The sequence below is a fragment of the Dermochelys coriacea genome, chromosome 8, assembly GCF_009764565.3.
Source record: "Dermochelys coriacea isolate rDerCor1 chromosome 8, rDerCor1.pri.v4, whole genome shotgun sequence".
NCBI classification, from domain to species: domain Eukaryota; kingdom Metazoa; phylum Chordata; order Testudines; family Dermochelyidae; genus Dermochelys; species Dermochelys coriacea.
Window position 1 is genome coordinate 31,006,115 of NC_050075.1, and position 26,712 is coordinate 31,032,826.

The window sequence follows — 26,712 nt, forward strand, 5'->3', positions numbered from 1 at the left end:
TTAAATACTGAAGGGATCATTTGAGGATCTAGTTTGACTGCTTGTTTAACGTGAGCTACAGGACTTGCCTGAACTAGAGCATATTTTATAGAATAAATCCAATCCTGATGTTCATAGGAATGGAGAACCCTCTCCTATTTATCAACATCTTTCCAGAATTGTGGACTCTAGATCTGAACATGAAATTCCAGTAGCAGTTGCACCAGTGTCAAATACAGAGATAATATAGCCTTCCTATTCCTACTTGAGATGTCTGTGTTCATACATCCAAGGATCACATTAGCTCTTCTCAAAAAGAAAAGGAGTACTTGTGGCACCTTAGAGACTAACAAATTTATTAGAGCATAAGCTTTCGTGAGCTACAGCTCACTTCATCGGATGCATTTGGTGGAAAAAACAGAGGAGAGATTTATATACACACACACAGAGAACATGAAACATATATAAATCTCTCCTCTGTTTTTTCCACCAAATGCATCCGATGAAGTGAGCTGTAGCTCACGAAAGCTTATGCTCTAATAAATTTGTTAGTCTCTAAGGTGCCACAAGTACTCCTTTTCTTTTTGCGAATACAGACTAACACGGCTGCTACTCTGAAACCTGTCATTAGCTCTTCTGTGGCCACAGCATTGCTCTGGGAGCTTGTGTTGAGCTGATTATCCACCATGACAGCCAAGTCTTTTTCAAAATCCAGTGTGTCCGAGGATAAAGAGTCTTGTGAGGATGGCCTATTTTCTTTGTTCCTAGGGTATGACTTTTTACATCTTTTGGTCTTAAAATGCATGTTGCTGGACCCTTGCTTACCAAGCAATTCAGATTACTCTGTGTCAGTGACTGGTCATTATTACCACTCCACCAATCTTTGTCACCTGCAACCTTTATCAATAATTTGCTTTTTCTTCCAGATCACTGATGAAAAGGTTAAATAGTATAGGACCAAAAGGAAACCCCTTCTGGATCCCTCCCTAAAATACACCAGCTTGATAATGTTTCCCCTTTTAAGAAAGGCTTTGCTGGGTAAGACCAATGGTCCATCTAGCCCAGTATCCAGTCTCTCAGAGTGGCCAGTGCCAGATCCTCCAGAGGGAATGAACAGAAGAGTGGAATTTTGAATTGATCCATCTCTTGTCATCTAGTCCCAACTTCCAGTAGCTGGAAGTTTAGGTACACCTGTTGTATGGTATTGTGTCCCTGACCACCTTGGTTTACAATTAGAAAAATAACATGACACACAGAGTGGATTGAACACTGGCTACTTGACCGATCTCAAAATGTATCATTCTAGTTGAATCAAAATTTTGTACAGTACCAAGTCAATTGACTTCCATAAATCTAAGTAATCACTTCAGCACTATTACCTTATCAACCAAACTTGTAATCTCTTAAAATATCCAGTTGTAACCAAACAATATTTATCAAAGTTCACAGTTCACATAAATAATTACTTGTTTACTTTCCAGAAGCTTTGTGAGCCTCTTCGGCAGGACGGGTGACTACAGATACTTACTTAGTGTCTTGCAGTAGGAAGTCTTTGGGACACAGTACGAATTGCACACAACTGCCTTAAGGAGAAGCAGAATTGATGTATAAAGGGAAAATGTCCATTTATAGTATATCACCATTATGTGTGTACTTAAGGGGTCTATTTTATCTTGTTGCAAAAAGAGGGAGGGGGCAACAAATGTACCACTATGTATGTATTTGAAGTATAAATAACTTTGGACCAAAACCCAGGGTTTGATTGCATAGTTGGAGGACTTCAAGACACATTTATGGTCTGATTTTCTATGGTTAATAAATAGGGGAAATCACTATGTTAATGGCATGGTTTAGTGTTTTGGAATAACTTGAATTTATTGTTTTAAGAAACATTGGAGTAGAATGACAATGTGTGGTGTTTCTGGTTTTGTTTCCCATAGGGAATATTTCCTAAATCTTTTATCCACATCAAAGAAGTTACTGTTGAAAAGAAAAGGTATTTCATTGTCATTGTTGCATATGGTTAACTGACGTTAATTAATTTTAGACTGCTTCTATCTAAAATGAAAGTAGATCTACTTGTTACATGACTTCAGTTTATACTGGGCTTTTATTAGTTTGGAAGTGGGAATGGAATAACTGAATTGTGAACACACTTGCAACCCCATTAAAAAGGAATAAAAAATCTGGTTTGTTTTAATATACAAGCTAAGGAGACAGAGAACGTAGGTATTAATAGTCACTTTGCCTTCCTAATGGAAGGATCATCACTGTCTAAGAACTAAATTGTAGGACATTAAGTGATAAATACTTCACAGTCGGTTTGTTAGGTTTTAGTCATGTTAATTTGTCACTTTTCCCCCTCTCCTTAGAAATACAGAGAACATCGTACCTGTTGAAATTCCATTGGTGCAAGAAGTTACCACTACACTATGGGAATGGGGCAGCATTTGGAAACAACTCTATGTGGTGAGGGGAAGTTTTTGCCATGACTAAAATTATATGGCAGATTGGCAAGAAAAATGCTTGGGATCCAGGGATGCTACATTTGCATGTTAAATAGGTTTATTTATATGTATCAAGCTGTCATTGTAATTCCCTTCGTTTTAATTCTGGAGTACAAGGCGGGATTTGAGAGAAGATTTAATTAAGAAATGATTTCTTCATCTGAGTATTTGGATCAATACAGTGTTCTCCAGTAGTATTAAAATAAAAGACATGGCTTATAATTGTTGCTTAGAAGTAGTCGAACTTCATACTATTAGCTAATTAGTCTCCTGTGTCTGGCTCATTTTGCATAACATATTTGGCCTGTGCAGTATGTGCGCTTCAAGGAGGAGGAAGCAAGTAGAAATGATCAGGAAACTTGGAATAAACTTTTTTTGTCTGAAAATGGCAAATTCTCAAAACTAACTCTTGTTTGTTGGGAAGGTTTCTCTGGGCCAGGATAGAGCTTTTTGCAGATATGGGGGGTGGGGTGGAGGTCAGATGGGTAAAGACCAGAATAGCCAATTTGTTAGGACACTCGCTTTCGATGTGTGAGATCTCGATTCAAGACCTTCTTCCGAATATCACCCAGAAGGCAGCCAGTCTCCACCTTGCCAACATTCTTGTTATGTCTCTTTGTTACATTGAAGAACCCTTTTTTAGCATTCAGTATTTTTCCCTCTGCCCCGGTGATGGTACTTGGACTCTGGCAGGAGCCTTGATTAATCTCCTTTTTGGTAAATGAAACAGATTAATCTCTTTAAATTGCTCAGAGTAGGGCATTGTCTGCAGTCTTTGAATAGTTTTTGTGGCTCTTCTTTGCACCCTCTCCAGTTTTACACTTAAAAAAACCCAACAACAAGAAGAAGGTGGACGCCAGAACTGTATGCAGTATTTTGATATTGGTCTGACCAGTGCAGAATACAGATGTAATATCACCTTCCTTATTCCAGTTCTCTAGCTGGAGCTTTCTTCTCCTGCACAATGAGTACCCTTTAAATAACACTGTAAAATGCACAAAACAAAACTAGTCCTAACCTCCACCCAATCACACAATTACCATCCCTGCGCTTTGAACCCTTAGCAATGTAGCGGTTAAACTATTTTGAATTGAATGCCTAGTACATACAATGAAGGACAATGTAGGAAGCTGAAATGAAACCAAGCCCTTAAAGGTGAACATTTTGTATTTCAGGCAAACAAAAAAGAGCGGTTCCGGCAGGTGCAATCTATGATGTACGATCTAATGGAGTGGAGATCACAGCTTCTATCGGGAACACTGCCTAAAGATGAACTGAAAGAACTCAAACAGAAAGTCACATCCAAAATTGACTATGGCAACAAGTAAGTGTTTTCCTTGTGCTAAACTAGTACTGGGAACAACTACTTTATTTCAGATGAGTCACTGCTATAGAGTTGGGGGCAAATTTGCCCTGCTTCTGTGTCCCTACCGGGTGAATATTGGGTGCCTACCCATCTTTTTTTGTCAGACCACTCCCCTACGATCCCTGCTGCAGCAGCAGACTCCCTGGTCCCTTGCAGTCATGATCATCCTTACTTGAACAGGGCCATCCAGAATTTTCAGCTGCTCCCCTGTTTGGAATCAAACATTTCAGGATGCATGGTCTCCGTTGCCTATGCAGACACATAGGCATATAGGAAGGATCAGTTCTAGGTTGGGCATTTGTCACTCATATTCATATCCACTTAATATATTCAATCTGGACATCTTCACACATGCCTCACAAACAAAGGCAAGCTCCAGTCCCATACAAGATACCTGGTAGTTGTAATACCATGCTTCCCCTGAATAAGGGTGCTGAAAAACAATGGTCATGGGTAAATATAAGAACCTGAACAAAATCCTGATGAAGGTGACGAGAAAAAAAATAATTTTGAAATTTCCAGGCCAAGCACATTGAGATTGAGTCTGTTTTGGGAACCTGGTAACACAAGTGAAACATCGGTAGGTTTGATGGTAGCTTCACTAATACTTTGATTGCTTCTCACTGATTCAGAGTCACCACAGCATAGCTCAGCTGGCAAGCACAGAGCAATACAGGGGCAAAACTGAGTGGTGTTGCATTGCCTGAGATTCGAGTGAGCTTTGCAAACCAGTTTCCACTATTGGATGGCAGACTTTTTTTTGCCTCTGTCGATTACTTGTACCTTGAACTGTTGCAAATGGCTCTGGTAGTGGCAGTTCCAGGGTCTGTGTGTGACTGAACCTTATGGGCTGTCTGTGGCCTGCATTTACTGTAACGTATGCAGGTGACATTAGGTGCCAGGGAAGCGTGTACCTAGCCTACAGTGATTGTACCCATGGAATCAGGGATTAAATTGCCTTCTGGTTCAGATGGGGGAAAGCTATTTTTTGTAGGGAAAGAGATTTTTGTTTGCTTTTGGTTATGGTAGCTTGTTTTCATTATGGAGTGAGACCCCGTTCTGATTCAGACACTGCTGGTTACCAGTGAGTATGGTATATAGTCAGGAGTCTACTCAGGAGCTTACATAGGTGTCGCTCTTAATATAAACATATTCAGTAGTTTTCCACTTAGGTCTGAACATGTTAGTTTGGGGATAATACATGGAGCTGGATCATCTGAGATGCAATATTGCATAACAAAGGTTGCAAATTGATGAATAATGGACTTAATGATCCCTGAAGGCAAATTGTGCATTCACAAGGCTTGAGTAAACTACACAAAAGTACAAAGCATGAGTAATTAATGTCTTAATCAGACTTTTCACAAATGTATCTCGCGAGCTCTGATTTAATTCAGAGAAAAGGTTTTTTTTTCAATTGGTATTTCAGTTGCTTTTGTCAAAGTAGATGGTAGAGTTTTTATATTGACATTAACTGAATTATTAAATGGAGCTCTTGAAACCCTACCCCCACTCCAGCTTCAAATCCTCTACCATCTGTAGACTCAACAGAAACATGATTCAGGTGCAGAGAGAATATTTTCTTCTTTTCATTCTGTTTAGCTGGTTCAATTCCAAGTTAAGAAACCAACTGGAAGTTGAAAAAGAAGGAAAGCTTGTTTTCTTCTTACAATATATGAATAAATTCTAGGTGTGAGAGGATGATATCTAATAGTTTTAAAATCTTGAAGGACATGGTGACTAGACGCTGAGTTCAATTCGTTAACTAAAGATAATAATTCCTTTGTATAATCATTTTTAAATGAAAAACATGTTTAAGAAAAAATACTAAACTATCTAGCACTCTTATGATAGTTTAACTTAACATTTTAAAATGTTTTACGTTTTAATTGAATTTGCATTTCCATCCAAATAGAGCTTTCCATCCAAATAGGCTTAACACAAATCACAAGGAAGAAATTAAATCATGTAGTATATAAGAAATACACCATTCACCATTGTTTAACATAATAAAAATGTAAAAAAAAGCATCTGAATAAAATAAGGTAAGCTATATAATTGCCGAAATAAATGTGTGTCGATATAGTGTGTTGTCCTGGTTAGCAAAAAGAAGCATCAAATGTAGTGTAAAGACTGTCGTTAGTTACAAATAATGCTTCAATGATTCCCAATTAATGAGAATCAACCTTTCCTTAGGAAAATAACTAAAAAATACAAGCACAGAAGCTGATTAAAATCAATAATTTAAATCAAGGTTCCCTGCTTGCTGATTGAAATCACAATGACAATTGGTAATTTAACATTTTGAATTTAAATCTTTTGGCCCTGGGGGAGGTTCAAATGTTGGGGATGGAGGGTGTCTGTCTGAGAGGGAGTACTTGTGGCACCTTAGAGACTAACAAATTTATTAGAACATAAGCTTTCGTGAGCTACAGCTCACTTCGTCGGATGCCACAAGTACTCCTTTTCTTTTTGCGAATACAGACTAACACGGCTGCTACTCTGAAACCTGTCTGAGAGGGGGCAGTGAGGAATTGATGTGGGCACAAAAGAGGAGTGAGGAGGTGCTAGGGGCAGAATGGGTCACCAGGGGTTGCTGGGGTGCCAGAAGAACAGTGCTGGGGCATAGATTGTGTTTGTTCCAAGGAGAACAGGGCTCTAAGAACAAGATAAAAACTGGAAGGGGGCAGATTTCTATATATGGAAGACACACCCTATGGTGAGAGTGTGGAGTCTTGAGAGAGTGCCTCCCTTTTTCTCTACTCAGGGTCTCAATCTGGTGGAAGGGAGAATCAGTGGGTAAGGGATCTGGAGAGGAGGAGAGTTCCAAGACAATCGTGAAAGAACCAAGGAGAATGGAGAGGGTGGGAAATGTTTGGCAGAGGAATGGAATTTAGCAGAAAGGGTTGAAGCCAAATGGAGCACACTGAGAGGGTGGAACAAAGTGACATGAAATTGGAGGGGACAGACAGAGATACTTCATCACTCTACTGGGGAAGGTTTATACCCTAATAAGGAAGAAGAGGCTAAGTCTTCATGAAGTCAACCCGTGGTTTGGCTATTGCTCAATTTTATTTTACACGATAGGCATTTGGATACTGTAAGGATAGGCAGTATAAAACCCTAATATGGGTATGTAAAGGGAAAACCAAAGCTTGAAAAAAACTGTGAGAAAAGATGTTTTGGGTTTTTTTTTTCTTTCTTTTGTTGAAGATACTTAGCGTCATCAGATGTATTACTTAAATTATATATGTTCTCCTTGTTTTATTAAACTGAATTGACTGCTTCAACATTCCAAGCAGCTTATTGTGAATCCCATTTCAAAAACAGTCAGTTGAATGTAATTTGTTCTAGAAGAAAATAATCATGTCTTATGGAGTGATTCTTTTTCAATCTCCACAGGATACTTGAGCTAGATTTAATAGTTAGAGATGAAGATGGAAATATCTTGGATCCAGATAAAACCAGCGTCATTAGCCTATTTCATGCACATGAAGAAGCTACTAATAAAATTACAGAGCGAATTAAAGAAGAAATGGTATGAACAATTTGCCAAAATTGGCCTTTCCTTTCAGAAAATGTTAATTCAGTTTACAGGATATTATCTGTTTGTTTAAACTTGATTCTTCTCCCTGTAAAACTAATGGAAGTTTTGCCACCAATTTAAAGGAGTAGTTTCTGATCCCTAGTTGATAAATTACGGAACATGTCACCTCAGCTGTAAATATTTACTTTGTTTTACCAGACTTTGTCAAAATTTGCCTAACAGGGACTTCAGCAAGTTTCTCCATGCATTGAGTAAGATGAAAAAGTGCAATTCTTGATCTAACCCAACAACTGAAGAATAGACGTGAGTGTTAATGGCTGGCACTGGATTAAATACCTGGGCAAAGATATCAAATCTCAATGCTTAAAATAAGATTCTTAAATGAATGGCTAGCCTCCAATGTGGTTTGACTTCCACAACTGCTAGTTTGTAGAATTAGAGCATAAGAATGGCCCTACTGGGTCAGACCAAAGGTCCATCTAGCCCTGTATCCCACCTTCTGACAGTGGCCAGTGCCAGCTGCCCCGGAGGGAATGAACAGAACAGGTAATCATCAAGTAATTCATCCCCTGTCACCCATTCCCAGCTTCTGGCAAACAGAGGCTAGGGACACCATCCCTGCCATGCTGGCTAATAGCCATTGATCGACCTATCCTCTATGAATTTATCTAGTTCTTTTTTGAACCCTGTTATAGTCTTGGCCTTCACAACATCCTCTGCCAAGGAGTTCCACAGGTTGATTGTGTTGTGTGAAAAAATACTTCCTTTTGTTTGTTTTAAACCTGCTGCCTATTAATTTCATTTGGTGGCCCCGAGTTCTTGTGTTATGAGGAGGAGTAAATAACACTTCCTTATTTACTTTCTCCACACCAGTCATGATTTTATAGCTCTCTATCATATTCCTCCCTCGTCATCTCTTTTCCAAGCTGAGAAGTCCCGCTCGTCTTAATCTCTTTTCATACGGTAGTCATTCCATACCCCTAATACTTTCTGTTGGCCTTTTCTGAACCTTTTCCAATTCAAATATATCTTTTTTTTTTTGAGATGGGGTGATCACATCTGCATGCAGTATTCAAGATGTGGGCATACCATGGATTTATATAGAGGCAATATGATATTTTCTATCTTACTATCTATCCCTTTTTAAATGATTTTCAACCTTCTGTTCACTTTTTTGACTGCCATACACATTGAGTGGATGTTTTCAGAGAACTATCCACAATGACTCTAAGATATCTTTCTTGAGTGGTAACCACTAATTTAGACCCCATCATTTTATATGTATAGTTGGGATTATGTTTTCCAATATGCAATGTGTTTTCCAGTTGCTGCTCCTATTGAATTTTGGCCACTTACCTGGGATTTAGGAGCTTTATTTAGATACCAAATCTTGAAAATACTGGCCATGGGATATAAGCTGCTGCCAGTTAATTGGTCTGACTTAGCCAAAAGGTTTAATGCGTATGAGAGAGGAAGTTGGTAAACTTAACAACTCTTGGCATGCTTGCTGATGATATCAAGGTCTACATGATCAGAGCACGCACATAATCTGCAGTCACATTTTAAAACATGGCTCACATGATTACACTTCATTGTCTTTATAAATATTAAATTTATCCCAAGAACTATCAAGTGACATAAGGTTTGGTCTTTTTTTTCTTACTGATCACAGTGTAAATCAAATGAGGTATATGTTAAAGAAGAACAAAACGTTTGAGTGAGTTATGAAATCTCCAGATCATGACTACCATGAATAATGCGTCATAAATCAGTATTTAACACCACATTCCTTGTTGTCGATCAGAAGCTCAATTGAACAAACAGTGCTTCCCAAATGTGGAAAGGTTATCACTAAGCAATACAAGACAGATTAAAGCCCTGCTAACCTGAGTCACTTCTAGAGACTTGTACTGTATTCTTTCTTTAAACATGTAGTGATGCAAGGTGCAATCACTGATTAAAACATCAGAGGGTCTCATATATACTTACTTTAAGGACAGTCCAGGAACAGATTCACTGCTCATCACCTTGTTCATACAGGCTGTGTATGTGTGTGAACGTCTTATGCACCACCTAGCATTTTAGGAATGTATGGACCAGTGGTTAGGTGCTAGAAAAGACTGTAAAGTGTGATAAATATTTTAGACTAAATTCTACCCTACTACGTTGCTTAAATTGAGAGCAGAACTGGGCCATTTTCAGACAAACCTTGAGTATAGAGCAGTAAGTGCAGGTCTTGCTGGCATTCAAATTAGTTTGGTCTAATTAATAATTTTCCTCTTTCTGTGTGTAGTCAAAGGATCAACCGGACTATGGAACATACTCCCGAATCTCCTCATCCCCCACGTACAGCCTTTATGTCTTTGTAAGAAACTTTGTATGCCGAATAGGAGAAGATGCAGAACTCTTCATGTCTTTATATGATCCCCAGAAACATACAGTTATAAGGTAGGCTATATTATTTTCCACTGGAGAATGAATAGTGAAGTGAGTTGGTCAAACTGGAGAGGGAGTGTAATGGCCAATGTACACACAAAGGGGGAAAACTGTAAAAGAAAGTTTTAAAAGGAAAAACCACATGCACTGCTGGAATTTAGTGATGCTAGGCTGGAGTATTGTGTACTAGCAAACAACTAAACTATATTGAGAGCAAATGGACCAAATGGTCTTGGCTTGAGTGTGCTCTGAAATCTGAATTGACTGCTGATATTGCTTCAAAGCTGACTGATTTCCGCTTTGTGTAGGATTTCTTTTGTGTAGCAAAGATTAATGAAATGTTAAGTCAGTTTGTTTAGAGTTTGTTCAGTCTTCGTTTGGAATAGCTACGTGCAGTCAATGTAGTAAGTGGGGCATCAAATGTTGTGAGTTCTGTATGATTGGTCTAAGTCCAGCCTTAACCACTCAATCAAAACAGTAACACATTTGGGCAGAAGCTGAGCTGATTGTTCAAATGTGTAGAAAAAATAAAAGTCAAGGTCACTCTTATCGCTGGTAGGCAGACAGCCTTGAGGCAGCTACAGAGATTCAGTAGATGGACAGTTTGCTGCTGTGAAAAATGTTTCTTTGCCTCATTGCCAAAACAGAAGCTTTTGCAACAGGCAATGGAGAATACAAATATCTGACCATCAACAGCTAAAATGTGTTTAATTATGAGAGTTTCCATCACCTTGACTACCAATGCCTCGGTGATTAGTATGGAAGAAATTCTATTGATGGAAAAGTGGGGGATTATATTTATATGTAGGACCATATAGGAGAGTCAAATAATACTGGATTTTAGGATTAGGACTAGAGCAATAGAACACATACATAAGACGTACACACATGCTCCCTTTCTATTGAGCAATTCTTACATTTGAGTTATAAATTAATCTGACAAATTCTCAGATTTGAAGGTTGCTGTATTGGATTCATTCTTTGACAAAGTGTATGTTTTTGGGAAGAAGTTTGACAAAACTAACAATATGCCTTAAACTTGCATAAGGAGACTTTTTTTTCTCTTTTCCGAATGGGAAAACAGCAAACAATGGGTAAAATTTAAAAGGGGCAAATCCCTAAATGCTGGGTGCAGGGGAACCAGTAGAGTTCTAGCTCTTTGCCCTTGAGATCTTGGCCGTTCTTGCTTTGTAGTGGTGCATATCCTCTTCAATCAGTTACTCTGGGCAAGGCCTTCTTCTGCTTCAGAGAAGGTGGGAGAGTGGTGGTTGTTGGTAATGGGATAGCACCTATAGGCCCCACTGTGCTCGGTGCTGTACACACATGTAATAAAGAAGACAGTCTCTAATTCCAAGGAGCTCACTGACCAGGCACATGAAGGCAACAGGAGGTGAAAAACAAACAAATGGGGCCCGAGAGGAGAAAAAAGAAGCACTGAAACTATTATTTTAAGTATAATAAACTGCACTAATAGGACACGCTCTCTCTTGTCACTGTTCAGAAATTAGTAGGTATTGAAACCAGGTAAATTCAAGGATGTATAGAAGGAGAACAATGTAGTAGCAATGCCATTTTTTCATTTGGGAGTTGTTCACATGAACATGGATGGAGGTTCCATGACAGCCACTCCCAAGAGAAAGAGGCAGGTGGTGGTGGTTGGGGACTCCCTCTGACAGGGGACTGATTCATGTATCTGCTGTCCTGACTGGAAAAGCCAAGAAGTGTGCTGCTTGCCAGGATCTAGGATTCACGATGTGACAGAGAGACTACCAAGACTCATCAAGCCCTCGGATTGCTACCCCTTTCTGCCTCTCCATGTGGGCACCAATGATACTGCCAAGAATGACTTTGAGCAGATCACTGCAGGCTATGTGGCTCTGGGAAGAAGGATAAAGGAGTTTGAGGTGGAAGTGGTGGTCTCGTCCATCCTCCCTATGGAAGGAAAAGGCCTGGTAGAGACTGTTGAATCATGGAAGTCAACGAATAGCTATGCAGGTGATGTCGATGAGAAGGCTTTGGATTCTTTGACCATGGACTAGTGTTCCAAGAAGAAGGATTTCTAGGCATAGACAGGCTCCACCTAACAGAGAGGGAAGAGCATCTTCGCAAGTAGGCTGGCTAACCTAGTAAGGAGGACTTTAAACTAGGTTCACTGGGGAAAGGAGACCAAAGCCCTGAGGTAAGTGGGGAAGTGGGATACCAGGAGGAAGCATGAGCAGGAGAGCACAAGAGGGGAGGACTCCTGCCTCATACTGAGAAAACTCGCTGATCATCCTGCAAAAAGCCTGGGAAACCAGAAGGGAGAACTGGAAGTCCTGGCACAATCAAGAAATTATGATGTGATTGGAATAACAGAGACTTGGTGGGATAACTCGCATGACTGGAGTACTGTCATGGATGGATATAAACTGTTCAGGAAGGACCGGCAGGGCAGAAAATGTGGGGCAGTTGCGTTGTATGTAAGAGAGCAGTATGACTGCTCAGAGCTCCGGTATGAAACTGCAGAAAAACCTGAGTGTCTCTGGATTAAGTTTTTAGAAGTGTGAGCAACCAGGGTGATGTTGTGGTGGGAGTCTGCTATAGACCACCGGACCGGGGGGTGAGGTGGACGAGGCTTTCTTCCGGCAACTAATAGAAGTTACTAGATCGCAGGTCATGGTTCTCGCAGCCTTCCGAGATATCTGCTGGGAGAGCAATACAGCAGTGCACAGACAATCCAGGAAGTTTTTGGAAAGTGTAGGGGACAATTTCATGGTGCAAGTGCTGGAGGAACCAACTAGGGGCAGAGCTCTTAACCTGCTGCTCACAAACAGGGAAGAATTAGTAGGGGAAGCAAAAGTGGATGGGAACCTAGGAGGCAGTGACCATGAGATGGCTGAGTTCAGGATCCTGACACAAGGAAGAAAGGAGAGCAGCAGAATGTGGACCCTGGACATCAGAAAAGCAACCTTTGACTCCCTCAGGGAAGAGTAACAAAAAGGGTTTCTTCAGGTAGGTTAGCAAGAAGAAGAAGGTCAAGGAATGTTTGGGCCCCTTACTGAATGAGGGAGGCAACCTAGTGACAGAGGATGTGGAAAAAGCTAATGTACTCAATGCTTTTTTAGCCTTTGTCTTCACGAATAAGGTCAGCTCCCAGACTACTGTACTGCACAGCACAGTATGGGGAGGAGGTGACCAGCACTCTGTGGAGAAAGTGGTTCAGGACTACAGTAACTCCTCACTTAAATCCCGGTTAATGTTGTTTCATTGTTGCTGATCAATTAGGGAACATGCTCGTTTAAAGTTGTGCAATGCTCCCTTTATAATGGTTGTTTGACAGCTGCCCGCTTTGTCCACTACTTGCAGAAAGAGCAGCCAGTTGCAGCTACTTGGTGGGGGCTAGGAACCAGGCTGGCAGCCCCCCATCAACTTCATGCTCCCCTAAGTTCCCTGTGCAGCAGCCACCCAGCAGGCTACCAATTGCCAGCAGGCTCAATGGGTAGTGATCAATGGCTCCATGTCGAGTTGGCAGCCGGTATCAAGCGGAGTGCCCCAAGGGTCAGTCTTGGGGCCGGTTTTGTTCAATATTTCATTAATGATCTGGAGGATGGTGTGGATTGCACCCTCATCAAGTTTGCAGATGACACTGAACTGGGAGGAGTGGTAGATATGCTGGACAGCAGGGGCAGGATACAAAGGGACCTAGAGAAATTAGAGGATTGGGCCAAAAGAAACCTGATGAGGTTCAACAAGGACAAGTGCAGAGTCCTGCATTTAGGACGGAAGAATCCCATGCATCGCTACAGACTAGGGACCAAGCAGCTAGGCAGCAATTCTGCAGAAAAGGACCTGGGGATTACAGTGGACAAGAAGCTGGATACGAGTCAACAGTGTGCCTTTGTTGCCAAGAAGGCTAACCGCATTTTGGGCTGTATAGCTAGGAGCATTGCCAGCAGGGACTTGACCATTCCCCTCTATTCGGCATTGGTGAGGTCTCATCTGGAGTACTGTGTCCCAGTTTTGGGCCCCACACTACAAGAAGGACGTGGAAAAATTGGAAAGAGTCCAGCGAAGGGCAACAAAAAAATGATTAGAGGGCTGGAGCACATGATTTATGAGGACAGGCTGATGGAACCGAGATTATTTAGTCTGCGGAAGAGAAGAATGGGGGGGGGGGGGGTTGATAGCTGCTTTCAACTACCTGAAAGGGGGTTCAAAAGAGGATGATCTAGACTGTTCTCGGTGGTATCAGATGACAGAACGAAGAGTAATGGTCTCAAGTTGCAGTGGGGGAGGTATAGGTTGGATATTAGGAAAAACTTTTTCAGTAGGAGGATGGTGAAGCACTGGAATGGGTTACCTAGGGAGGTGGTGGAATCTCCTTTAGAAGTTTTTACAGTCAGGCTTGACAAAGCCCTAGTTGGGATGATTTAGTTGGGGATTGGTTCTGCTTTGAGCAGGGGGTTGGACTAGATGGCCTCCTGAGGTCCCTTTCAACCCTGATATTCTATGATAGGGAGTGGCAGAGGAAAGCAGAAAGATATTTGAGTGAAAATTACACTAGTGGCCAGTGGAGTCAGTCATGATTGGCAGGCTTTCACTTATGTGATTTTCTTCTTGTTGTGTAAAAGAAGCTTCAAACTTCTGCTATATAATTTACTAAACTGAGATCTTGGAAGAAAAGGGATTGTGGGCCATGAAAGGAAAGAGCTAGTTATTTCTGTAGGGTAGCTCTCACAGAAATGCACTAAATTTTCTTTCAGTGATTTTTATGTTTTGAGAGCAAAATCCATCTCTAAGTGTTATATAGATGGCTAAAAGTCAAGCTCTTGAACCTAAATAAACTGGTGCACATTTTTGATCAGCAAGGTGCCCAAAACACGTTTGTGCTAGATATTAGTGGGTGAGAGGTTATATCCCAATGTATGTAACTTTCATTGACATGTAACTCTGGGGGAACGAGGACAACAGAAACTTTGTATTTGAAAAATGGTGCAAATGGAGTGTTGATTTCCTAATTGATATTTTGTAAATTTTTGTTCAGGATATATTTCTTTGTCATGATTGCTCGTGGCTAATAAAATGAGCAAATTGCCATTTGACCTGATACAAGTGTGGTGTTACTCTGTGGATAGTGTTGTTGTACCCATGTCGGTCCCAGGAAATTCGAGAAACAAGGTGAATGAGGTAATCTCTTGTACTGGACCAACTTCTGTTTGGTGAAAGAGACAAGCTTTTGAGGTTACCCAGAGCTCTTTTTCAGGTCTGGGAAACATACTGAGTGTCAAAGCTAAATACAAGGTGGAGCAAATTGTTTAGCATAAGTAGCTAATTCATATTTCCAGGGACCATTCAAGATGAAGTGTCCCAATAACACACTTCCATTCATTGGGGGGCAAAGGGAGAGCAAGGAAGCTGAGGGGGTTGTAAGTGGGTTATAGATCATTGTAATAAGTCATAAATCCAGTGTCCATAGTCAGCCCATGACTTTTAGGGGCCAGCAAAGTTAGGAATTGTAGCTTCCTTTGGCATTCTGTTCAAGATAGATCAGGGATACCTCCAGAATTGCCTGTGATAAGAGTAAGGAGTCTTAAAATGATCAGATTCAGCTTTTACTTCCTACCAGCTCTATACATTGCGCTGAAATGGACCCCTTCCCACTTTTAAGAGGTTACTATTATGCAGCCATACCACAGAGGAGAGACACCAGTTTGATATTTGGTTCTTCCTTTGGATTATCTGAATGAAATAGCAGCTATGTTTCTTGGTGAACATTTTGTGCTTAATGGGTGTTACTCGAGTAGTGCTTTTTAATTTATATTTTTGTTGGGCTTAAGTCTATTAACTTCTCAATGGGCAATGTTATGCATGGAATAAAATGCTCAGAGAAATTTAGAAGCATTGTGAGATTTAAGAGTCTGAAAAGTGGTCCTGTTAGGACAACTGCCATCGAGGTGAACTACATATACATATAATTGCTTCCCCCAAAATGTTACCATGCTGTATTCTATTGAATTTAATTCTTTTAAAATCTATCTTGCATTTGATTCCTTTTCTGTAGTTTCTGTTACATTTATGCATCATAATTCTCCCTTCATTGTGGTGGTTTCTCTCTTAGTCTTCATGTGTTCTTCTCAAACAACCAATTTTTAACAAAAATCATCCTGGATAAGATTTCAGTGTTAAAGATGGAGCCATATCTGGCTCACCTTAGACGAGCAACAAGCCATTTGCTTCAATTAACTATGGATGTGAGTAAGGTGAACTGATGTTTTGGTCTTACAGAGAATTCTCTTTGAGCATCCATCTTGATTTCAGTCACTCTGTAATAAAGAATGATTAAACATTAATTTTGGTTATGTTTTGCTGTTGACTTTGGCTCTCTGAGAACAAGAGAATTAGCTTTACTTTAGCCAATACCTTATTCAGCAAGCAGTAAGTTAAAAATGTCAAGGTAATGGAGGAGAGCATAACAAGAACCAATGGCTGGAAGTTAAAAACAGACAAATTCAAATTGGAAATAGGGCACAAATTTTTATTCCAATGGTTAATCATCCCCACTGTTACACTACTGAGAGAAGTAGTGGGTTCTCCATCTCTTGATATCTTCATATCAGGGCTTGGATACTTTTCTGGATGATATATTTTAGCCAAACCAAGTTACTGGGCTCAATCAAGAGAAAGGATAAGAAATCCTATTGCTGCTAGTATTCATGAAGTTGTACAAACATGATCAAATGGTGGTAGATTTCTGTGTGTGTAAGGAAAATTGGTTTTAGAAATATTTTGTTCCATTTGGATGGAATGTTGTACTATTCATAGGGTTGAAGGCCAGAAGGAACAATTACTTCACTATTCTGTCTTTGTGTATTTCACAGGCCATTACATTTTACCTAGATACCTTATATTGAGTCCAATAAACTTTAGTCAAACCAAGTTACCTTCCAGAAAGGCATTCAATACTGATCTGAAGAAGACTTCAATCAATCCAGTATTCACCACTTCTCTTGGTAGTTCATTCCGAGGGGTAATTTGAGGTGGTTTAAAAAAAAAAGAGTAATCATAATTACTTTGTTGAGGTAGACTTACTCCATGGAAGACAAAGTTCATTTTTTTTGTCTTGGCTTTCAAATGAGAGGTGCTTTCCCTTGGATATTTCCATCTGCAATCTTATGCAATCTTGGGAGGTTGGTGGATGTACTGTGATGGATTGGGCTTCTAATTGTTTTTCATTCATGCATTGTTGCAAGAAGTGAGAGATACTGGTTACGTTTTGACACATGTGCAGGAGCTGGACTTGTAAACATAAACCTACAACATTTTGACAAATGATTAAGTCTTCTGTGTTTTAAACCTATACATTCAAATAGTCAAAAACAAAATATTAAAAATTAATAATATTGGGGCTGATAATGTTTCATATTTACTCAGATAGAATAGAAATGGAATTTTTTTTGCTTTGTGTTTTTAAAATGATTTTGGATCCCTGTTTTTGGGCACAAAAATGGCAACCCAATATTTTCTTTGGGATGTGTACTTGGGGAAAAAATGTTCAGTGACTGGAACAATGCCAAGAGTGAGGGAAATGGTCAAATTATGCATAATGAATCTAAAGATGTGGTACTGTATGGTATTTTCTTATGTGTTGTGTATTAAGCAGTACTACAGTACTTAATGACACATGGTGAAGAATTTTGTTAAATGACATTAACAAATTATTTCTTTTTCTCTTTAAACAGTGAGAATTACTTGGTGAGATGGGGGAGTAAAGGTTTTCCAAAGGAGATTGATATGCTCAACAATCTGAAAGTGGTGTTCACTGTGAGTAAACATTTTTCATATTTGACTAGGTTTTGAACTTGAAATAGGATTCTCATTTCTAATGGTCACTCCCAGAATTTTGTGTGTGTTTTGGGAGAAGGCTTGAATGACCTCAGAAAGGAAGTTAGTCTGAGTAATTAAATGGAGAGGAGCATTCACAAATTAACTCGGTTTGTTTGGACCCGAGTTTGCCTCCTATTATGTCATGTTTGATTAACCGGTCTTACTACTTAAATGATTTTCACTTCAAGTCCAATTAAGTTGGCTCATTACAAGTAATAATTTTAAGATGGAGAATGTTTGTGCACTCTGCTTATGATTAGATTAGCAAAAGGGTATATGAATGACATAGTAGGACAGACAGAAATTTAGATGAAGCTGTTTGGCATTTACTCATGTCTCTGATTTGTCAAATTATTTGGCAAAAGTTAATGTTTATACCATTACTGATGCAAATATCAAAATCTAGTAGAATTTCATTACTAAACCTGTAGACAGATGTTGCTGTATAATAAGCAAGGGGATGTAGATATCAATCAGGCATTCATATTGCAGAACACTAACCAGTGATTCATGCCATAAATATATAAAGAGATGAAGACATCACTAAATCAGTGTCACTGAATATTAATGAGAAAATTATCTAACCACCTCGGGGACCAACATAGTGACTTTGTTTCCCCAATCAAATGAACCTGAGGAACCTTGGAAGATCCTTCATATTTGGAAATTCTCCTTACACAGTTAATGGGAACTTACTAAAAATGATAAACAACCATGCATATATTTGTAAATTATTTTCAGTGCAATATTAAGGGTGTAAACTACATAATGTCCATAAATACTCAGAGGTGAAAAAAAGTGGTGGATGATATAGTTGTGGGAGGAGAGAATTTCTGAAAATTTTTGTCTTTTAGAACCAGATAATTTTGAGGCTCTATAATGTCTCTTCCAAGTGTGTCTCTAGTCTATTGAAAGAGCTGATACTCAAATCCTAATTCAGCATCATAACTTGAAGCTGGACTTAAATGTTTTGCTGAGTGAAACTGGGGTTAAAGGACACGTGATTAACTTTAGGGGGGCTTAATGTGCTTAAAGTGATGTTGAAAGTCGTATTGAACCCATTGAAGCCACAAGCGAAGAATATTATTACTGAAGAACAAGCTGGCTTTCATGATGGAAGAAGCACCACAGAACAGATTTTCAACCTTCATGTTCTATGTGAGAAATACTTAGAACACCAGCAAGACATCTACCATGTCTTTATTAATTTCAAGAAGGCATTTGACAGAGTATGGCATGAAGCTCTCTGGGCAATCATGAAGTATAATGTTGGTTGTAAGCTTATTCCTACCATTAAACAACCGTATTCCAAGACCAGCCATGCAATTCTCATCAATGGCACAACAGGAAAGTGGTTTTGCATCTGATGAACTGGGTTTTAGCCCATGAAAGCTTATGCCCAAATAAATTTCTTAGTTTCTAAGGTGCCGCAAGGACTCGTCATTGTTTTTGCTGATACAGACTAACATGGCTACTACTCTGAAACATATCACTGTCGGCCAACAAGAGCAGGAGACAGTGAAACAGTTCAAGTATTTCACTGATGAAAGATCAAAGGCAGAAATTCTGGCAAGAACTGCACAAATAGCAGCAGCAGTGGCAAAGCTAAAGCCATTTTGAAGAAATAAGAACATCCAAACTGAAACTTCTATGCACGCAAGATGTGGACCCTTGCAGCAAAACTTGAATGGAAAATACAAGTAGTAGAGATAAGATGCTTCCCTAAAATCCTGGGCATCTCCTACTTCAACCACGTCCCTAATGAAGAGGTCCGCAACATCATCACCCAATGTACTGGGTCATATGAAGACCTCCTGATGACAGTGAACAAGCACAAGCTGAAGTGGTATGGCCATGTAACAAGATCATCTGGCCTATCCAAGATCATCCTCCAAGGGACAGTACAGGGAAAAAGAAGAAGAGGTGGACAGAAGAAGAGATGGATTGACAACATAAAAGAATGGACACAAATGGACTTTGCAGAGACTCAAGCACTGACACACAATTGTCAGGGGTGGAGACAATTGGCTGCTCATCAATGATGGTACCCCAACAATCAATGCGGTATGGGAGTGATGATGAATGTGCTTAAAAGCTCAGTTGAACCAGAGCAAAATCTTACTTCTCATATACATTTAAAACTTTGTACTACACCCCTACTTAATCTATGATAGCCTCTCTGACTGATGCCTTTAGCCCTGTCTACAATAAAGAATATATTTTAGATTCAGGAGCTTTTTCAGCACTAGCTCTTGGGTGAGTAGATTGCCAACTGCACTCACTTTTTTATTTAGAATCACTGGTGTTAGCAATGCTGGACATTGCTGAAAAAATATATGGATATCTTTTGTCTCGTCTCATTCTCAGATCTGTGCATTATTTGGAAAAGTCTCCAATTTCATGTACAACAGGGGCCTGATCCAAAGCTCACTGAAGTTGAGAGAAACCTGAATACCCTTTTTGTCCTTTCTTTGAAACTCATTTTAACATACTATTTCCCACAGAATTGTGAAATATCTCCTCCTCTTTCCTCACATGCACTGTTGCCCTATGCAGCATTTTCCTGAGAATGAGATGGTATCACCAGGTATAAGAGCTTTGTGTTGAAGTGTGTTGGGCACTGTGATGGTGCTATATAAATAAATGCCTGAATGCCCTATTTGTGAGATGAAGTTGCATAAGCCAAATCAAGTACAAGTATTGAGATAGTTAAGCTAAATTAACTCAAGATAAATATTTCTGCTTAATTTGAAAGTGTACCATGAAATATAAATAAATATATATTGTGCACAACATGGAGAGTATATGTGGCTGTACTTCAGCATTTTGTGACTTATTTTAATTTCACAGCCTTAACATTACATACATTTGTGTTTTTTAATTTCAAGAAAAAGAGGGAAGAGGAAGAAAAGAAATTGCCTTTTTCTGATAATATTTAAATGTTCCCTGTTAGATTTTGAATTTGGCTTTTCATGAAGGTTAGTTGACTGGGAGAAGGATCAGAGTTCAGACTTAATTAAATGATCACAAATGGGGGCACGGTGAGTTCTGACTTGAGCTTCTGCTAATGTAAGCTAGAGGGCAGCCTTCTGCAGGCTGGGTTAAAAAGGCAGCAGCACATCAGTTTACATGAAGGCTGATGTATTCTTGCTAAGGCTGCGAGTTTGTCACAGAAGTCACGGATGCCGTGACTTTGCAGGATCTCCAGGACTTCCGCAGCTGGCCCCGAGCAGTCAGCCTCAACCGCTGGAGCAGGGGCCAGCTATTGGCACCCTGGGGTCCCCCAGAGCAGCAGCACTCGGGACCCCAGGAGCAGCTAAGATTTAGTAGGGGTATTTATAATAAAAGCCATTGATGGGTCACAGGATGTGAATTTTTGTTTACTAAAAATACCCTGCTAAAACTAGCCATAATTGACAACAGAAAAAGTTAGACACAGAATTAAACTATTTCAATGCAAGTGTGAAATTTCTAGGGAGAAGAAAGAATGGCCAAGATCTCCTAAAATTATGGGAGCTGTAGCTTTTCCATTCTTGTAGTGTTCTCCTCGTTTCTGATGCTAAGGCCATGATTTGACTGCATTAAAATGACATATTATTGCTTATGCAAATAACCCCTGATTTATGGAAGCCCAGTCCACCCCTGAGCTTTCTAGACTAGAAAGTTCTGATGATTAGTGTGATGTCATAAAGGGAGATGGCCTTTTTGGGAAGGCAGAAAACTTTGCAGACAACACTGACTGTGCTTAATGATTTTATTTTCAGTTGGGTATACATTCCCAACTCCCCATCCCCATTTTTTCCCCAAACTTGCCTTGGATGTACTTCTAAATTGGAACTGGTTACATGTGGAGTTTCCATCCAGTGATTGGTAAGTTGGGGATGTCACGTTTGGAGAAGGAAAAAGAAAGTGGATATTTTTTTCCCACTTTTGTGGAACTGAAAAATGGCTGAAGAGATTTTGCTTCAAAATGTTAGCTATGGACCGAAAACATGAGACTTACAAACTAAAAATGACTTCATGAAAACTTGCTGTGTGTGAGAGACAGGGGAACAAGGATATAAATTCAATTCTTGTGCAATCCTAATGATATTAGTTGCTACCAGGCAACTACTAAACAATAACTGTATCCTCTCCTTTCCTGTTGTAAGTGGAAGTGCAAGAAATCTTATGACTGAGTCTATCCTCACAATCTATCCCCAGTCTTCAGGATATTTGTATGAGCTTTCAAGCTCTTGGATGCTTATCCTACACAGTTTCTGAAACTTTTCTGACTTGCAGTTCTGTGTTGTGCTGTGAGGATAATTTTTTTAGTTTTCAGTAACATTAGAATAAATTGCGAAGATTGCGAATCTCACCAGAAGCAACAAAACTTTACGTTCCATTTCTGACTGAACTCCCAAATTGCAGTCAGGCTTTCTTCAGATGTGGGCCAAAATACCATGATAAATACTTCTTTACGACATTGTGAGTTGACTACTTAAATGCATGTAGTAAATTAAGCCATACACTAACACGACTGCTACTCTGAAACCTGTCATCATGCAAGGCACTGAATTTAGCCGTATGGAGCGGAAATCTATCAACTTCATGAAAAAACTCGTAAAGATACAGACAGACATCTTTGTTTCCAAATGCAAACAGATGGACATCATACCAAAAGGACTGAAGGTAAAAAATCCATTACAATCTACATACCACACAGACTATGCTGACAGCTTGTGCCACACGCTCTCAAAGAAACTGCGGAACTACCTGATCAACATCCCCTACAGCAAACAAGGAAAGATTCAGAATGAGCTCTCAAAACTGGATACTCTCATAAAGAACCAACCTTCCACACAAACTTCCTCTTGGCTGGACTTTACAAAAACTAGACAAGCCATTTACAACACACACTTTGCTTCTCTACAAAAGAGTTTAGTGTCCTTTTTATCTAATTTTTAACTACTACATGCCACAAGGGGCCACAACAGTGGTTCCCTTAACCCACCCAGCAATATTGTTAATCTATCCAACTATACCCTTAGCCCAGCAGAAGAATCTGTCCATCTCGGGGACTTTCCTTCTGTCCCTCCACCCCTATGAACATGATACAGTTCTGTGGTGACCTAGAATCCTATTTTCGACGCCTCGGACTCAAGGAATATTTCCAACACACCTCTGAATAACATACTAACCTACAGAGACCTTCCTACCAAGACTACAAAAAGAAGGATTCTGGGTGGACTCCTCCTGAAGGTCGAAACAGCAGACTGGACTTCTACACAGAGTGCTTCTGCCAAAGTGCATGGGCTGAAATTGTGGAAAAGCAGTATCACTTGCCCCATAACCTCCGCTGTGCAGAACACAATGCCATCCACAGCCTCAGAAACAACTCTGACATCATAATAAAAAAGGCTGACAAAGGAGGTGCTGTTGTCATCATGAAAAGGTCGGAATATGATCAAGAGGCTGCTAGGCAGCTCTCCAACACCACTTTCTACAAGCCATTACCCTCTGATCCCACTGAGGGTTACCAAAAGAAACCACGGCATTTGCTCAAGAAACTCCCTGAAAAAGCACAAGAACAAATCCACACAGACACACCCCTGGAGCCCCGACCTGGGGTATTCTATCTGCTACCCAAGATCCATAAACCTGGAAATCCTGGATGCCCCATCATGTCAGGCATTGGCACCCTGACAGCAGGATTGTCTGGCTATGTAGACTCCCTCCTCAGGCCCTTCGTTACCAGCACTCCCAGCTATCTTCGAGACACCACTGACTTCCTGAGGAAACTACGATCCATTGGTGATCTTCCTGAAAACACCATCCTGGCCACTATGGATGTAGAAGCCCTCTACACCAACATTCCACACAAAGATGGACTACAAGCTGTCAGGAACACTATCCCCGATAATGTCACGGCAAACCTGATGGCTGAACTTTGTGACTTTGTCCTCATCTATAACTATTTCACATTTGGGGACAATGTATACCTTCAAATCAGCAGCACTGCTATGGATACCTGCATGGCCCCACAGTATGCCAATATTTTTATAGCTGACTTAGAACAACGCTTCCTCAGCTCTCTTCCCCTAATGCCCCTACTCTACTTGCGCTACATTGATGACATCTTCATCATCTGGACCCATGGAAAAGAAGCCCTTGAGGAATTCCACCATGATTTCAACAATTTCCATCCCACCATCAACCTCAGCCTGGATCAGTCCACACAAGAGATCCACTTCCTGGACACTACGGTGCTAATAAGCGATGGTTATATAAACACCACCCTATACCAGAAACCTACTGACTGTTATTCCTACCTACATGCCTCTAGCTTTCATCCAGACCACACCACACGATCCATTGTCTACAGCCAAGCTCTACGATACAACTGCATTTGCTCCAACGCTTCAGACAGAGACAAACACCTACAAGATCTCTACCAAGCATTCTTACAACTACAATACTCACCTGCTGAAGTGAAGAAACAGTTTTGACAGAGCCAGAAGTCACCTGCTACAGGACAGGCCCAACAAAGAAAATAGGAGAACGCTACTAGCCATCACCTTCAGCCCCCAACTAAAACCTCTCCAACGCATCACCAAGGATCTATAACCTATCCTGAAGGACAACCCATCACTCTCACACATCTTGAGACTGGCCAGTCCTTGATTACAGACAGCCTCCCAACCTGAAGCAAATACTCACCAGCAACCACACAACAGAACCACTAACCCAGGAACCTATCCTTGCAACAAATCCCATTGCCAACTCTGTTCACATATCTATTCAGGGGAAACCATCATAGGGCCTAATCACATCAGCCACACTATCAGAGGCTCATTCACCTGCACATCTACCAATGTGATATGTGCCAGCAATGCTCCTCTGCCATGTATACTGGTCAAACTGGACAGTCTCTACATAAAAAAATAAATGGACACAAATCAGACATCAAGAATTATAACATCCAAAAACCAGTTGGAGAACACTTCAGTCTCTCTGGTCTCTCGATTACAGACCTAAAAGTGGCAATACTTCAACAAAAAATCTTCAAAAACAGACTCCAACTGACTGCTGGATTGGAATTAATTTGCAAACTGGATACAATTAACTCTAGGCTTGAATAGAGACTGGGAGTGGATGGGTCATTACACAAAGTAAAACTATTTCCCCATGTTCTTTCTCTCCCCCCCCCCCCCCCCCCACTGTTCCTCAGACGTTCTTGTCAACTGCTGGAAATGGCTCACCTTGATTATCGCTACCAAAGGTTCCCCCCCACCCCCACCCCCAGCTCTCCTGCTGGTAATAGCTCACCTTAAGTGATCACTCTCCTTACAGTGTGTATGGTAACACCCATTGTTTCATGTTCTCTATGTATATAAATCTCCCCACTGTATTTTCTACTGAATGCATCCGATGACGTGAGCTGTAGCTCACGAAAGCTTATGCTCAAATAAATTTGTTAGTCTCTAAGGTGCCACAAGTACTCCTTTTCTATTAGCTTTATCATAATCCTAAATTAAATCAACTCAGACTGATGAGTGCAAATATTTGACTGGTTATTATGCATCATGAGCATATAACACCAATGCTCCAGGAACAGTGTGGTTGGCCTGCTGTTTCTGGCAGAGTTTGAGTTGCTGACCTATAAAGCCCTAAATGTTTTGAGGACTGTCTGCTGGGACTGCTTCTCCCCCATGTAATATTGCCACAACTGGGATCAGTGGAGATGCTCAGTCCTAGTCTTGTTAGATGAAAGGAGAGGGACTTGAGATCACTCTCCCCATGCCTGAGGGTCTGAAATTAGCCCATATTCACTCACCTTCAGGGAATGATGCAGAGCCCATCTATTTGCTCAGACATTTGAGGAGGCTTGAGTTGTCTGGGCTTTTGGGGTGGAGGTCTTGAGGAAGATGGTTATTAGCTTAACTTTTGGCTGGCAGGGATGTTGTATTATTCAGGGTGCTGGGTTAGCAGCTGCATTTGATGGGTTGTACAACTGCCAGCCTCTTTGAATTAATGGAGGCGCTTAGTGGTTTTCAAACTGGGATACATGAGAAAAATTCTGTAATGGCAAACAAAGCAATTTATTTTGTAAGACTTGGCAATCTAATTATAGGTATATTATGACCCTATCTCAGATGGGGGTATACAGTAGATTACATTATTTGGAAAGGAGTATACAGCCTAGAAAGTTTGAAAACCACTGCAATAGCGATTAAGATGGGTGATTTCCTGTTTGTACTAATGATAATGAACACTTCTAGATGGTTCTCTCCTTTATCCTTCCTCTATCTCCTTCCAGTTCTCTAGCACTGGCCTCTTCTGTTTCCCCATACTCACAATTTTTGTATAATATCAGGATACTCTGTCCTGTAGCTCTTGCTGTGTGGAAATGCCTTTCTCCCTCTCTTTCCTTACCTTTTTGTATCATTTAAAATGTCATCTTTGTTCAGACAATGTTAAATCATAGCTTTCCTTCCCTGACTATATCTTAGTTGTTTTTTTTTCTGGTTCTTGTCAGTTGGTATTGTAACTAGGGTCCCTGTTGAAATTTCATTTGCTGTAGAATGTCAATGGTCATATTTTAATAATCCTCTTGTCATCTATTTTTAGGATCTTGGAAACAAAGATCTTAACCGAGACAAAGTTTATTTGATTTGTCAAATAGTCCGGGTTGGAAGAATGGATCTAAAAGATAGCAATATGAAAAAATGCACTCAAGGATTGCGACGGCCTTTTGGTGTGGCAGGTGACAACCATTTCATTTAAAATTATTTGCAGCATTTGCTTCTAATCACAGCCCATTTACATTTGTTTTTTTTGTAATGAAAAATTTAAAAACTTGATTATTTAAAGGCAGAGAAAAAACGCATTAAGATGAACCTTAAAATGGAAGAATGCTTTTGATTAAACTTCTGAATAAAATATGTAGTAAACGAAAGCATGTTTAAATATTTGTAGTAATTACTGATGGGGAAAAAAAATTCTCCAGGAATCTAATGTGTGGAGTATATTGT

The 26,712-nt window shown here is 40.1% G+C and overlaps 1 protein-coding gene across 3 annotated transcripts in view; it reads left to right on the forward strand.

Annotated features, from left to right (window-relative positions):
- Positions 1–26,712, forward strand: part of DOCK2 (dedicator of cytokinesis 2) — a 493,769-nt gene that overhangs the window by 53,855 nt on the left and 413,202 nt on the right. For all 3 annotated transcript variants that reach the window (XM_038413725.2, XM_043491018.1, XM_043491017.1), the window contains exons 4-10: positions 1,920–1,975; positions 2,352–2,448; positions 3,662–3,810; positions 7,255–7,390; positions 9,693–9,847; positions 17,554–17,635; positions 26,309–26,444. In XM_038413725.2, the coding sequence (XP_038269653.1) occupies positions 1,920–1,975; positions 2,352–2,448; positions 3,662–3,810; positions 7,255–7,390; positions 9,693–9,847; positions 17,554–17,635; positions 26,309–26,444 (811 nt within the window). The remainder of the gene's footprint in view (positions 1–1,919; positions 1,976–2,351; positions 2,449–3,661; positions 3,811–7,254; positions 7,391–9,692; positions 9,848–17,553; positions 17,636–26,308; positions 26,445–26,712) is intronic.